This window comes from Orbicella faveolata, unplaced genomic scaffold (genome assembly GCF_042242905.1).
Source record: "Orbicella faveolata isolate gen_17 unplaced genomic scaffold, um_ofav_v1 contig_12, whole genome shotgun sequence".
NCBI classification, from domain to species: Eukaryota; Metazoa; Cnidaria; class Anthozoa; order Scleractinia; family Merulinidae; genus Orbicella; species Orbicella faveolata.
Genome location: NW_028301539.1, coordinates 14,275,001 through 14,291,681, shown reverse-complemented (window position 1 = coordinate 14,291,681; position 16,681 = coordinate 14,275,001). Strand labels below are relative to the sequence as shown.

Sequence of the window (16,681 nt, the reverse complement as noted above, 5' to 3'; positions counted from 1 at the left end):
TGGTCATTTCCACGGCCTTTTTGCAAAGAGCTCTTGCTTTGCCCTCTAGGACCTGTCTGTACTTGATGAATTCTTGGTCCTTTGCTATGGATATTTTGCTGTCATTTTGTTTGGGCAGCTAACATAACCCTTAGACTGTCTGGCTTACAGTCAGAGCCATCGCTTTTGCGAACTTCGGCAAAAATCGCGAGAGACATTTGTCCAGTTCTTTAGCTTCGTCATAACAATGTCATCGGTAAGACCCTTGCATTCTGCCCATGACTTCCAAACATTCATCCACGTCTTAGAAGTTTCGACTATATATTTGTTTACCGCATTTCGGGGAGCTTTTGTATTTCCTCCCCGGAAATTTCCTAGAACCTTGCTGCCATTTTTTTGAAAACACAACATTATTGTGTTTAGTGTTGTCATGGCAACCTTGTTATACCATCAGTGTTTTGCCGTTATCCTGCTATTACGCAGAAATAGTGATGCTATCAACCAATCATATCTCCGAAATTTCTTGGCTTATATTATGAAAAAGGACATAAATCATCTTGCATTAACAATACACAGTTCTTTTGTGGTGCCGCGGAATTGATTTCCACTGGGTTGGTTTGTGACTATGCACGGATTCACAAATCCTGACCAACTACATTTCAAATTCTTCAATTTTGGCCAATCAAACTAAGGAATTTGAGGCCTCATTAAATTGAACCACGCTAGTCTAAGAAACATTGACAACCTTGCAAAAACCAGCATAATAACCCAACTATAACCTACAGTCACGAAACAGACTCGATGACTAAAGTTCAAATTCAGCTGTAATCACATTGCTTTCTTCAATCTTTCTCTGTTCGAGGCAGGCTCACCTTTTCAAACTAATTATCTCCCATATATTCATTATTGTGTAAGTGACACATGTTAGCCGGTGTAGCGGTTACCCAGATAACAAAAACCACAGAGCCGTGCAAAGAACACTGGTTGAAAGTGGTGCTTGGTTAGCTGGGCAATGGCCACTAGCTCTGTAGCAAGTGACCTGCTGTGTACATTTAGGGACAAAGCATTACATAATTTCTTGTTGACTGTTGCCCAAAACATAGGCACACAAGACGTGCAAGAGTTATTTTTTGTGGAGTCCCGGAGATAGGAGCATTCATGGAACTATTTACAATAAAGATTTTGTTAATTTGACAAGTTTTTTTGGTTGCGATGTACAGCCAGAAAGAAACTGGGAATTTATGATGTACATACGATGTTACATCGGTAATGGTAAGATAGCTAAATAGTAAGCCATAAAATGTTTGACTGAACAAACTACAGTAATCTGACACGTCTCCAGATTAATGTAGATACCATCTTATTTTTTTTCTTTGATTCGTTCTTTGATACAACCCGCACTGTGATTGGTGTGACACATGCATATGCATAACTCCCTCACTCACCAATCACATAGCCCTTCCAACCCCCAAGAGGAATTTTTGCTCAAAAATACTCAAGTTAAGAGACCTTTTCGCATTTACATGAGTCGTAAGTTTACCCTTTTTACACAACACAACACAACACTACTTCACCGAAAATAGAAAGAAAGAGAAAAAAAACCTCTCTGACACATTGAAAGTCTGATTTAATTAAATTGCACCTTAACTTGAAGCCATGCAGTCTTCAAAGAACATTTGAGCAGTTTTGATACTTTTTACCTTTAAAAATATCGGACTGAAAAGAATGTCATAAAATGCCCATCATATAAAAATAAACTGCTACTGCAGAGACGTAAAAACCGCCCAGAAATGAAAGCTTTTTTTTGTTTAATATTCTGTGAACAATAGCCGATAACTTGTCAGCTCTAATTGAATTTACTCCCATATAAAAAACGAAAGTGTTAAGTTACCATTTGTAACTAAAGATAGCAAACATCTCGTGGGAAAGAGTGGTGACGATTCGTCAGCTCTAATTGAATTTACTCCCGTGTGAAAAACAAGAGTGTCAAATTACCCTTTGTAACTAAAAAATACAAATATCTTGTTATATTTGCATGCAGCAAGAACAAAACAATCATCAATTGCACTTACTATTGTAAATGTTAGAACTGTTTCTAATCTAAATAGTCTTGTTTCCTCTAAAACATGTCCTAAGAACTAGAAGCGACGATTCATGACCTCTAATTGAATTTACTCCTTGTGAAAAACAAAAGTATCAAGTTACCTTTGTAACTAAAAATAAAAATATCTCATTGCATTTGCATACTACTAACTCACAAACTATTTCAAACCTCAAGGCTCATCTCGTTCCTAACTTAAATCCTCAGCCTAACCCACAGAAAATGTCGAAGTAAGACCAATATCTGAATACTTCCTCCTCTTTTATAGAAAAATAAATATGGCCGTTCTAAACTGTGTCGGGATCAAATCTTCTCACATACCATTTATCTTTACAACAAGAATTTGATTGGCTGTTTATAGTAGATCCAATCTGATTGGTGTGACATACATACATCTCTCACTCACTCATCCATTGACCCGTCCATAACATACCTGACGCGCCGACTAAAAGGCATTTTTTTTACAAAAAAATAACTCAAAAAGGGTTGTAGATTATTCTGCATCTTGTGTTACTTATCGTGTAACACTCCTGTTGCCATGATAATCCTAACTTGTCCATCAAATGACTACACAATTTAACAAATTTGAAATGGACCAACCAGAACCCAAGGTGATATCAAGGTTCTTTTAAAGTAAAGTAAAGTAATCTTTATTTTTACAGGGTGACCTATTCAGCTCAAACCAGTTTGAATTTGTGGGACTAGTCGCAGTGACTAAATTTTAGTCCCTCCGACCAGATTTTGTGGTAAAAATGGCCAGTTCACACAATGGAACTTGTCCCCCCACCTAGTTGCAGGGACTAGTTCTAGTCCCTTCGTGTGTGCCAACCTTTATAGTCTGGTCATTATTTCTACTGAAATTGACCAAAAGGATGTCATGTCACCAATTTCCTCATGCTTGAACAAACAGGTCTTGTATAGCAGTTGCAAAATATTTAACACACACCAAAAATATTATTTCACTCTGTAAATTATCAATGCCTCATAAAATCAAGAAGCTAAAAAGCCATTTCTTTACTTTAAGCCAATATTTTCCAGTTGCACAATTTTGTGATTGGCCTCACTGGTAGATTTTTATGATTTTATTTCTCCATTTTCTCCTTAGTTTTAGTTTCGATTGAGAAGATATATCAAACACTCAAGACAGTGTTTGACTACATTGCCAAACACCTCGAAGTTCGTCAAAAATACTCCACTGTGCACTGTATTTTCAACTCTCTTCTCGGTGTTTGGAAACATGGTGAAACACAGTCTTTTGTGTTTGATATATTACGTCAAAATTACAGGAGCCATTAGGCAAGAGCATTATTGAACAAAAACTGTTCAAATCACGAGAGTGTAGGGCTGCTTGCAATAAGAACTTGTACCTTGACGAATCTTGTGGCTTGGTATTTGCTGTCCATAGATCAACGGGGTCCATAATACTATCTGAAAGACACAATTAAACTTAACAGTATGTTCAGCATTTGCATATACACGAACTTACTAAATAATGTGCCATTGAAACTGAACAGATGCATTTTTTAACGCATGTACACAAAACAAATACAGAGGCATGGTACCCCAGATCATAGTTTATAGAGGGGAATGGTTATGAAGCCTAACAAAGAACTTAGTTTTTGTTCAACACAATAACTGTTTACTTCTGAGAAAACCATTAAAACATTTTTGGTTAGACAGAAAACAAAATGTTGTTCATGGCAGTGGACCTTCCAACATAACTATTATTGTCTCCTTTGTTTCAAGTTTACAAGGCATGACAGTTACATTCCCCTATATTAACTATACCCAGATGTCACAAATGGCTCATACAAAAGCTGAATGACTACAGACAGAGGGCATCTATTCTCTGCGTTGCTGTGAACTGCAAACTTATGCAAGTGAACTTTTATAAAGCACATGCTTTCATCAAAAATGTTCCATTTATGTTGAAAGAATACACACGAGATCTTAAAGAGCACATTAAGCTGTTTTATTTTAAACTCAATTACTTAAACAGTGATAACAATAACAGTAATCTAGCTCAACAAATGTAGAACAAGTTTAAAAAAGCTTACTTATTATTTTCCTAGCAAAAATCAAGGCAATCAAGAATTTACACCAGATCTACAACCAGTTTTTACCAGTTTTACTTCAAACCCAACAATGCAAACCTTAAACTCATAACTAACTGTTACTTTAAAATGTTTGAGACTTAAGTTTTGCAATTTTCATGATTTAAAAAAAAATACCTGTGAAAAATGTTTTCGTCAGAATAAACCACACACATTTTACTACACTGCTATATAATCCTACAAAACCTAAGATGGGTGAAAGCAGGAGTTGCTGTTGTAGTATTAAAAGGGTGCATCAGCTCTTCCTCCTGAGGAGCGATTTGAAGAAATTGGCAATGCCTTTGAGCCATAAGTCCAAATAGACAGTGTCATGTACTCTGTATAATATAAAGACGCTGCTAGGAAAAACCAAGTGTTTTTTGCATGCGCAATATCTCGAAAACAAAGCAAACTTTAGCGGAAAAACTACAGGACATTGCTAAACATACCTAAACAAAACTGCATGCGAAATTTGGATCATTCTTGACAAAATTCACTTTTGAGCAAAATACGTACGTAAATGTGTTATTGCTGAAGTTTGCATCATTTTCAAGATATTACGTATGCAAAAAACTTGTATTTGTCGTCACGTCAGCGCGCGACCACAAAGAATAACTGATATTCATTTCACTTAAAATACAGCAAAATGTTGATTTCTCACAATGTGTAACCTTAAAAAATATTGATTTCAGGTCAAAAACAATTAAATGCTGATTTCTCGTTAACACACGACCGCAAAGATATTAATTTCACCCAAATTACAGCAAAATATTAATTTCACGTAGCGCGCAAGCTAGATATGTTGATTTCAGGTCAAAGACAGTTAAAATGTTGATTTCACATTTACCTGCAACCGCAAGGACTTCACGCAACATATGAGCTCAATTTTGTTGATTTCAGGTCAAAAATGGTTAAAATGTTGATTTCACCTTGATGCATGATGGCAAGGATGTTGATTTCACTTAGAAACCAGCAAAATGTCACTTTCACACTACACATAAGCTCAAAAATGTTGATTTCACGCTCGTGCGTGAAACATTCCACTACAGGAAAGTTCCTTTCACCTAGAAACCAGCAAAATGTTAATTTCAAGCAGCACATAAGCTCAACAATGTTGATTTCAGGTCTAAATAGGTTAAAATGTTGATTTCACATTGACGAGTGACGGCAAGGATGTTGATTTCACTTAGAAAACAGCAAAATGTTAATTTCACACAATGTATCAGCTCAAAAAAAATGGTCAAGAGGTCAAGAAAGGTCAAGAAATTGTGATATTACTGAAGACAAATAAAGAAGACAGTTCTCCAAGTTTAAGGTGTGTGTGTTGTCCCAAAGTTGAGATATTCGTCGAAATGTTCTGCGCAAATTACAGAGCCTAGTATGGAGCCACTATGTAGGTGTTCCTTTCTGGTACACCAATATGGTGGCCGGAAAATAGTGTTAACACATGTGTAACTTACTTTGGTTATCTGGGGCAATGATTATCTGCACTGAACAAATAAACACTTGAAAAAGCACTTTTCCAAATATGACAATGTCTTAAATGGCTAAAAATCATGAGATAAATACATATTTTTCAACAAACATGATCGTAGCTTTATGTCATGCACCGCCATTAAACTTTGAAATTCAAAATGCCCTGGTTTCCAAATGAAGGGCACTATTGAGCTGGAAAGTTGTAAACAGATAGAACTTTAGTACCTCTTATGCCTGATGAGGATAAACACTTTGGTGGCTCTTTAGTTTTGGATTTGATGACGTCACGTGAAAACTCTATAAATAGGGCTGACAGATTAACAGATTAACCCTTCTGCGCAATGTACGGGTCTCCATACATCTGCATGTCCACTGATCCCGGAAGTTCAAAACACTACAAACCATCATTAGGAAATTACGAAATAAAAATACTGGTGCATTTTCTAGCTATATAAGCATGTGAATGTGAGGCGAACCTTGTTGCTGGTATTCCACTCTGTAGAATCAGTCAGAAATGTTTCCTAATGCTAGTACTTTGCCATTTTTTCTGACATAACTGTTTCCATATGTATGATATATGTTAGTTCATTTTGGGACATATTCATGCTATGGCAACCAGGAAACATTAGTGAGGGCAAGGGAAAATAACAACGAAATAAAAAAGCAACAAAGTATAAAAGCACCTGATACTACACTTTGCATACACAATTATTTTTCAATGACCTTGAGCTGTTGTTAATAAAACCATTTCTTATGTCTGCATGGGGCAAACAACACTTAACAATACTTTTAAAGCTTTTCAACCCAACAATAGGAATAAATAATAACAAAATACAAACCTATGTTTAGAACCCACCATCACAAGAAAGTTCTCAGGGCATAACAATATCTGCATGTAAACTATCAATTCACAGTATCAATCCTGCACTAGACACTGTTCGCATTGCCGGCCTGTTTCTAAAGTTGGCTTGCCTTAGAATATATTTGTTTCCTTCTTTTATCAAAAACAAAAACATTTAAATGAAAAACAGTGGTGGTCCAATGACAACAAGAACAGCTGTGTTTGGGTCACATGAATTCACGTATGCAATGTGCTGGTTTGTTTACAGCGTTTGAATTACAGTGGAGCCCTGTTAATCTGGTCACCAACAGGCCACAAAAATCTTGCTGTATTAACAGGGTGGCTGTATTAAAGGGGTCCTTTAAATAAGACTAGTGAGACAATCTCAGATAGTGCAGAGTGCAATTGATAGCTCTGGCACGGTAGTCCCATAAGTACTCACCCGTGCTCGGTTCACTTCCGGTTTCTGTCTACCTTGGTAGTCTGCTAGTGCTTTTCCCCTCAGCAGTGTGTGTGTCTCAAGGTTGCATTTTCATTCAAGGTCCAAAAATTACGTACAAATTACTATTGGTGTTTTACCTTGATTTTCGTTCATTTTAAATTCAATAATACATTGAAGCAGTAAATGTGACAATTTAGCTCTTCACGCCAACTTTGTAACTTGATACTTTTGTTTTCCTTTTAAAAGCATGTAATATGTAACCCTTGTTTTCTCCAACACATACGGAAGATGTGCTTGTTTTTTTGGAGATAAATGAAAGAATGTCAAATATCTGATGTGGTGATGAAGATTGAAACAGAACAGAAACGATGTTGTTTTACTAAAAATGTACATTTTCTTATCACCGATGAACAAGAACTAATTTAATTATCAGATAGTCACGAAATACCACTTTCTTTTTCTGTTTCCACCTTTGTTGTCAACAATAAAACAATTCAAAATTAACACACAACGATATTGATGGCTGAGAAGCATTCCAATGAAAAGTATTGAAGATAAACAGCGCTACTTGACCGATATGAATGAGTCTCCTCAGAGACTGATTAACTTAATTTACGCATTCATTAGGTGCCACGGAGTCTGCAGCAATATTTGAGCACTTTACTGGTTTACCTGTCTCAAATTTACAATTTGCAGAGTATTAAAGCCACTAACTTGGGAACTTTTTGGTCTCTCTTACAGACACAATTAAGGCAAGAAATAAACAAGCCACTAAGGAGAAGCAACACATTTGAACCTTGTGTAATTCTAAAAGCTACACAGCCACAGTAATGTTTCACTTTTGCAATGAAAAGGGACAATTGGTGCTACCTAAAAAATAACTGCCGTCCTTGGTCACATGACATGACACATAAAATACCACATGGAAAGATAGTGTATAACACTAATGCTGCTAGAACACATGCGTCTTACATGTTGAGTTCTACCATAAGGAAAACCACTCAACTTTTGTGTGTGATTCCATATGCAATGTATCCTCCACCTAATATAGAAGCCACGAACGCTAACTAATCTCCGCACACATTTAGAGCAAATTAGTTTTGTGCTAAAGAGAATGGTACCACAGGCAGAGCAAGGGGTTAACTGAAACAAATATATAGCTTTGTGATATTCACACCTAACTGACAGTGATGGAACATGTTTTACGTATAGAGTACACATGTACCTTTCCCACCCCGCCCCCACAACCTCCTTGCCTCTAGACTAATTAATTAATTGAAATTAATTAATTAAACAAACATTAAAGTTTACACCTTAGTGCCATAGGGCCATAACGCCATAGCACCATAGCGCCTTAGCAGCAGACAGCCTCCATAACTATCCCAATAGTGCACTCTGCACTAAAAATGACTCACTGAGCTTTTCTTTGGGCCAGAACAAAATGGCTGTAATACCAAGGTGGCTGTATTAATGGATGGCCATAAGGCGGGGTTCCACTCTATATATATTATAACACATATACCTGAATATCTTCTTTCCGTAATCAGTCTCCTGTATTCTATTTTGTGTTGAATCATACCAAGGTTGTGGACACTATATTTCTACTTTGATAAGCATGTCAGTCTTCATCCAAGGACTGACATTTCAGGCTATGAACAAACTTCCTGCACCAGTCCAGCAAAAGTTTTTCACTTGCATAATGTGTTAACTGCATGTAACAATTCACAGTTCATTGTACTAAACAAGCCTGATCCTCTAATATTAGCAATATTTTAGAAAATAGCCCACAGAAAATATGCGCACTGATTGGCTAAAACTTTTGTTTCTATAACTCGATAGAAACACAGAACTAGCACAAGCTGTTGACGTAACAGTGGCGCAAACAAAGAGAATTTCCATGGTGATGATCAAAATAAACAAGCTGTTTTCTCTTTTTGTCATGGCATGTTCTAAAAGAAATAGAAAACATGTTTTCCATGTTTCTATCAAGTGAAATATCAGAAAACTTTTGCCAAAGGTTCACAATTTGCTTGCCAGAGCCACTTTTGCATAGTACCATAACATGGGTTAATTCCATTAAGTGGAATATTCAAACTCAATTAATAGGAAATTAAAAATTAATGCACAAGCATGTCATTTTACCATCTGCTGAGTGTAATTCAAGACCAGTATTCCAAGCTCCAACAACAAGATAATTCACCTGACCCTTTGCATCTTGAACTTCACCTGTAACACAATGAAACATGTAGAGAGTAAGCAGAGTCTAAAACGACAACCAAGGAATGGACTGTTATAATATTAAGTTAAACTATAGCTAATTTGCTTTTAGTACTGTAATTCATTCCCCTGAAATTGCCCCTACATAGATTTTAGGAACAATTCAGAGACACAATCAGGAGGAAACTATGAAACAAAATAATGAATTGTCTAAAGTAAGGAAAGAATATAAAGTCATAGAGACTGGCCTAGCAAGATAACTTTTAAATTACTAAATTGTCCAATTTGTAACAATGAAACAAGATAATCCAAAAGATACCATTGCTCTGAAGTATTTTAATTAACAATTATTCGCCAAAGGCGAGGTGAACATTGGTGAATATTCACCAAGATGAAATCAAGGTGAATATTCACCAAAGTTCACTGAGCCTGAGGCGAATAATTGTTTTAGTATAATTTTCAGAGGTGAATATAAAGGACTAAAAAATAACAGACTAAAACATAAAACACAGACGTAATACACATGTGCTGCCATAATTTTAATAATAAGCTTACATGTACATTGATTGTGAATCAATTTACTCATCGAGTTCGGCAGTAAAACAAATGAGCGAAGAACTACGAAAATAAATTCATCCGGTTCCTTTGTTTTATCGTTGTTGACTTCATTCACAGCTGCCATCATCGTCTAAAAATGAGTATCTTTAGTTTGAAGGAACATAAATGTCAGTCAATCGATCGATCAACGTAACCATTGCGTTTATGATTCTTAAATGCCTTGAATACAAGTTCTTGGAAAAATTTTTGGTCCAAGGGCGACAGCGGTCACTTTGAAAATTCTCCATCCTTTCTAATATCCTGAGTTGAGTGATGCCTTTCGAATAAATGAAAACTTCATTCAGCAAGTGTCCGCCATGTTTACTTGCTGAGATGGCAAAGATGGCGAACTTAGTCACCAAGCTCCAGTGGGGTGAATAAAGCGTCACATGATGAGCTTTTTTAACCAATCAGAAAGTCCAATTCTTATATTCACCTCTGGAAATTACACCAAAAGGTGAATATTATGGCTGTTTCATAATTTCTCAGACTTACCCAGCCAGTATGTTTTTGACTTTCAGTATTTTGTGACTTTTTTAATTTTACCCTGCTGACTGCATTTGGGTATTATTTTTATGCTTTCATACCATCATACCACAGAGCCAAACTACCATCGAATGCAAATTATGCATGCCACAATTGTTAGGATGCCTTTTGTCCTCTTCCATTTAATGGCTATAGAGTACCGCTGAAATGAAGGTGCATTATCTTCTCCATACACGAAATCAGCACAAATCTACAACTGGTGCCCCTTTTATGAACTGTCGTAGTATCGCTAAGAAACCTGTCTCGGCTTCTGGTCTGCGGTCGCTTGTTAGTTCCTAGGCCCCCGGTATATATAAGCAGTATTGATAATGCAACTTGTGACTTTTTCTACATCGTGCTTGTGTGATTGAAGTGTGTGTTTTTCCTTGGCCGTATGCCTCCTAGTTTCCTTAACAACTACAACATGGCGTCAGGAGTGGTTGTCAATTTGTCAACTGCTCACCGCTACTGTATCTTCAGCAAACCAGGCCGATAGTTAATCCTGTTTTACGCTCGTCGGAACCAAGATGGCAGAACTCGCAAGTTTACCAATCCCAACCATGGATTGGCATTCACAGGACACTCCACAAGCCTTCAAGAAGTTTAAAGCTTGATACGAATTTTACTTCTCTGGCCCACTGAAAGAAAAATCGGAAGAACAAATGAGCTACCTTCTCATCTGCTCAGGTGATGATGGCATCGAATTACCTTCCATGTGGGCCTTATCTGCCGCGGAGAAGAAGAAACTCGATACCTACTGGACTCGCTTTGAGAACTACTCATCTCCAATGAGCAACTTTCAGCTCTCAAGGTACAAGCTCAGGACCCTGAAGCAAGAACCTGGCACGACAGTGGATTCATTTGTGAAGAAAATTTGAATTCTGGTCGAAGAATGTCGATTTACGAGCCCTGATGAGCATATCATCGATGCTCTTATCTTTGGATCTAATTCCAAGTGTACCCAAACCAAGCCCCTAGACAAGGACGCCACTCTAATGCTTGATACCGCTCTGGATATCGCCCAGACTGAAGAGGTAACAAGTAACTAAATTACAGAAATTTCACCTCGTACTTCAAGTCACGTTGACACGCTAAATTGTGATCCTCCCATCAGGCCCTACGGCCCCACCGTTTGTTTGTGTGGATGTTGCGGTACCGAGCACGAAATTTCTGAGCAATCTTTTTGTCCTGCTTATGGTTCAAAATGTGGTGCATGCGGAAAAGAGAACCATTGGAGAAAAGTCTGTCATTTATCGAAGTCTGACAGAAAGGGGAAGACTAAGCATGGTCGTCAAAAGCTTCCTAAACCTTCAAAAGGGAAATCTGATAGAAAGAAGCATTTCCATAGCCTTCAGGCTCGTGATCAAAGTGAAGACAGCCAAGTTCCAGATCAGCCATACTTCCATACCTTGTCAGTTAATCAGATCACCAAGAATGAGACTCAAGCCTTCCTAAAGGTAGAAGTGGTCTCAGATCACTGTAAGAAACTGCTCTTGTGTAAGGTTGAGGGAAACATTATCTTTCTGAGTAGGTACAAGTCGCTCTTCCCAAATGCATCCTGTAACCCTGGTGGCATTCCCACTAGCTTCACACCATCTAGCACCATCATCACTGCGTTTGGTGGACATGCTGTTGGTCATCATGGCACTTGTGTACTCGAACTGGATTATGGTGGCTCTTGTAAATCATGCCCATTCAATATTGTTGATGCTGATGGTCCAACCATATTAGGTCTGCCAACATGCACAGATTTGAACCTGGTAACTATGAATTTCAGTATCACAAACCACGAAGGGGCTTCCAAGCCAAGCACTCCACCTTGACCTATCTGCGACCGAGATCCAGTTGCTGAAGAGCAGGTGCTCAAACAGTTCAAGGATTGCTTTCAAGGTGTTGGTTGCTTTCAGAGCGAATATCACATTACAGTTGATCCTGCTGTTCCTCCAGTTGTGCACCCTCCACAAAGAGTTCCAGAGGACCTCAGGGAGCTCTTGAAGAAGGAAATTGATTCATTGGTTGAGCAAGAAATCTAAGCAAAAGTTACTGAGCCTGCTGACTGGGTCAACTCCCTTGTAAAGAGCACTGGTGCACTGCAGCTTTGCCTGGACCTTAAAAATCTGAACTGTGCTATCAAGAGCCCACACTACTTTACACCTACACTAGAGGATGTTCTACCTAAACTTAATGGTGCTAAATGCTTCTCGATTCTTGATGCACACCGCGGTTACTGGAATATCAAGCTTACCCAGGAAAGCTCGCCGTTGACAACCTTTAATTCACCGTTTGGAACATACAGATTTTTACATCTGCCTTTCGGCCTAGTTTGTGCCCAGGACATTTTCCAAAGGAAAGTGCACGAAACCTTTGGTGACTTACCATGTGTCACTGGAATTGCAGATGACATTGTTGTGTATGGCTACAACAGTGATTTTAGCGATCATGATGAAAACCTTCATGCTGTTCTTCAGTGTGCTCGTGAGACTGGTCTTCCCTTCAACCTGCACAAATGTAAATTCAGGTGCACTCGAATTCCCTTCTTTGGCCATATCATAGGTGCTGAAGGTCTCCAGCCTGATCCACGGAAGATTGACTCCACAATGTCTATGGACCCCTCAACCAGCCTTGCAGATCTACAAACATTCCTTGGGATGGTCCACTTCCTGAGTCGTTTCATTCATAACTTGGCATACATGGCAGCTAGTCTCTGGGCACTCACCAAGAAAACAAGTGAATTTGTCTGGAGTCCTGAACATCAGTCTGCCATAGACCGCATCAAGAAGTCAATCAGGACCCCTACCTCATTGCAGTACTTTGACAGTACCCAGCCCGTAACCATTCAGGTGGATGCCTCATTGAGGGGTTTAAGTGCTGTTCTTCTACAAGCCAACGGTCCAGTGGAGTGCGCTAGCAAGTTGTTGACCACAACTGAGAGTTGCTACTCCAACATTGAGAGGGAAATGTTCGCTGTCCTGTTTGGTTTGGAGAAGTTCCATTATTATGCCTATGGCCGGCCCGTTGTTGTGGAATCTGACCACAAGCCGCTAGAAGCTATCTTCAAAAAGTATCTGTCAAGTGCACCACCCCGCATCGCTAGGATGATGCTGCCCATACAGAAGTACGACACACAAATCAAATATGTCCCCGGAAAGGACATACCTGTTGCTGACGCTCATTCAAGAATCAGCTCATGTTATGGTAAAGATGTAAGAGGGCCTGATGTATCTGTACACGAGGTCCATCTTCATCTTAATGCAAGCCCAACAAGAGTGGCCCAGATAAGAGAAGAAACTGATACAGATACAACCTTATCAGCCCTGCGTGAAATCGTTAAGCATGGATGGCCTGAAAAGAGATCTAACTGCTCTGCCTATCTTCATGCTTACTGGAACTATTGTGATGAGCTTAACGTAGCTGATGGCCTGATCCTGAAGGGCACGCGTATTGTAATCCCTGGGTCTCTTCAATCTCATGTCCTGAAACAGCTACATTATGCCCATCAGGGTGCTGAGAAATGCAAGCTCAGGGCAAAGGGATCAGTATTCTGGGCAAACATCAACCATGATATTGAAGAGCTGGTTAAGAGCTGCGCCCATGCCAGTGTGACCAGAAGTTGAATGTCAAGGAACCTTTGCTGCCTCATGATGTGCCGCAGAAGCCATGACACACCTTAGGCTCTGATATATTCTACTGGAACAATGCCAACTACTTGTTAGTCATTGACTACTATAGTAAGTTTCCTGTGGTAAAAAAGCTCACTAGCATCCAGTCACCTGCAGTCATTGCACATCTGAAATCTGTCTTCGAAAAACATGGGATCCCAAGTAAACTGGTAACAGACAATGGCTTACAGTATACATCTGCTGCCTTCCAAGAGTTCAGTCGTAGCTATGGATTTACTCACGTCACATCCAGGCCCCCATATCCTCAGTCCAATGGTTTTAGTGAGAGGACAATGCAGACTGTGAAGGATCTTTTGCACAAGTGTAAGGAATCTGGTTAGGACTCTCATTTGGCTATGCTTTCTCTCTGTAGTACCCCCCTCGGTCATGATTTACCTTCCCCTGCAGAGCTTTTGAATGGCCAAGTATATCAGACAAATCTACCAGCTGTGTCAAAGCCCTCAATCTCTGCAGATGGAGACATCAACGTGAAACTGCAACTCAGACAAGACAAGCAGAAGGTGCAAAATGATGAAACAGCCCGGCAGCCACTTCATTCGTTGCTCCCAGAAAATCACATTCGAGTCTTCAATCCAGCTAGTGGTACCTGGATGCCAGGCATTGTCCAACATGTGGCAGATACCCCACGTTCATACCTGGTAGCCACTGAGAAAGGTGGAACACTTCGGAGAAACAGTTGTCATCTTTGCGCTACTGGAGAGTCTTTTCAGTCCCAAAGTGATGAAGTCCCTGACGATGTTCCAGTAGCCGACTCCATCTCATGTGCAGCGGATCATGAAGAGCATAGTACCAGCAGTGCCCCCGTATGCCCTGTAAGTGCTGCCTGCTCCTCTGCTGAGCCACCCGAGTCTGTGTTGCCAAGCACAACAGAGGATCCTTCTCCTGTGCAGCTACTTCGGAGATCCAGTAGAAGAATCAGTGCTGCCTGCTCCTCCTGTTCGTGCCACAATTGCTAGGATGCCTTTTGTCCTCTTTCATTTAATGGTTATAAAGTATTGCTGAAATGAAGGTGCATTACCCAAACACAAAATCAGCACAAATTTACAACTGATGCCCGTTTTATGAACCTTGTGTTACCATAGGAGTTTTCGTAGAGCACTTGCTCTGTGTTTACCACCGATCACTTTGTACTTCTTCTCTTGCACATTCATATAAAACGGTGACATGTTACCATGGTTACCAACAGTTTTCGGTCTGTTGTAGAAGTTTTTATTCAACTCTAAGCCTGAATGCATTCATTACAAAATGAACTCTATGGTTCTAAGATCACACATCTAGATCATACCAAGCACAGAATAGGAAAAGGTTATTTCAATTTTTCCTGTACTAAGTACTTGACGCATTTGCCGAAAAATCTAAATAAAATTTAAGTGTTATTTCTGTTGTTTCCATGCAGTTATGAATGCAATAGAAAGTTTTAAATGGAAACAAGCGTAGAACTAACGTACTAAGGAAAGTTTTCATTAAAACAAGGGTTGTACTAACATACCAAAGAAAGCTTTGAAACAGGGGTTGTATTAACGTACTAAAGAAAGCTTTGAACTGAAAGAAGGGTCAAAGAAATGTACTAAGGCACTAAGGAACTGAAGTAAATTTGGTGAAATATGCGACCATCCAAATGTACTGATGTACAAAGGAAAGTAAATGTGGTTAAATTAGCAGTCATGCTAACATAGTTACTCAAAGAAAGTAAATTTGGTGACTTGCTAACGTTTTAAGGAAAGTGCGAATATTGGTACACACCATTTTTGTGTAGCTTGATATGCTGGAGGAAGTAAAATTTTCCTGATTGCTGATTTTTTTTCACTTCAAGTTTTCACCATTAATAGAAGCATTGTCTGGAATTCGGCCGGGTGTACTTTTTATGTAGCCTCTTAGAATAAGCATCACAGACTTTTCTGTTATCATTAAATTTTGATGATTTTAACTCATTTTTCTTTTTGGGTGAGAGGAAAATATGGGAACCTACCGTCATTCAGCATGCTATATAGTTTAAAATCACACTACCAGTAAATATCTAAGAGGTGTCATCAATAGTAGAAACTAATATTTCCACAACAGTCTCTGATAACTTTGCTTTCTACTTACTCTTTCCGTTTGATTGGGAAAAAATTAGCATATACCGTGTACAGTAACTGTTAAAGATGATAAGTATCTGTAAAGTGAGCTGATGTATGTACCATTGCCATGGCAACATGAACAAATATAAACGGGCCTTTAAAATCGCTTTTGTTGATTTTGTAGAAAATCTAGTCATTAGATTTTCTTTATAATTTGCAGGCAGCAAGCTTGTAACGATACTCACAAGTTAACACCATTTTTATAATAATTTCACAGAGAGATCTTTAATTATCCCTTGTTGAAGGTTCACTGGAATATCCAGAATTTCCTTTGCTAAAGTTCAATTTTTTTCAGTACTCCAGTTACTTATTTCCTAAAGTATTTTTGTGCCAAATTTCATGAAATTCTAATGAGTGGTTCTCGAGAAAAAGGCGTATTTTCGAGAAAGGAATTTTTCATTTAATTGCAAGTTTTTGACTTACTATGCATGCGCTGCATTTAACTGGGTTCTTTTGGTAACAACGAAAAAGCTGAGAATTGCTGGGTTCTTTGCATCGTTACCTTTTGTAACATATCTTTGCAATAAAAGATTAAAACAGTCAATACACTGCATTCAATTATAGAGAAAAATAGCACAGATAATGCGGGCATTGGGCAAATAAAGTGATC

At 38.6% G+C, this 16,681-nt stretch overlaps 1 protein-coding gene across 1 annotated transcript in view; it reads right to left on the bottom strand.

Annotated features, from left to right (window-relative positions):
- The window catches only part of LOC110052324 (oxysterol-binding protein 2-like), a 158,326-nt gene that overhangs the window by 52,975 nt on the left and 88,670 nt on the right, over positions 1-16,681 (bottom strand). The window contains exons 11-12 of the mRNA XM_089283800.1: positions 9,075-9,158; positions 3,448-3,508 (exon numbers count right to left, since the gene is read on the bottom strand). Coding sequence (XP_089139926.1) covers positions 3,448-3,508; positions 9,075-9,158 — 145 coding nt within the window. The remainder of the gene's footprint in view (positions 1-3,447; positions 3,509-9,074; positions 9,159-16,681) is intronic.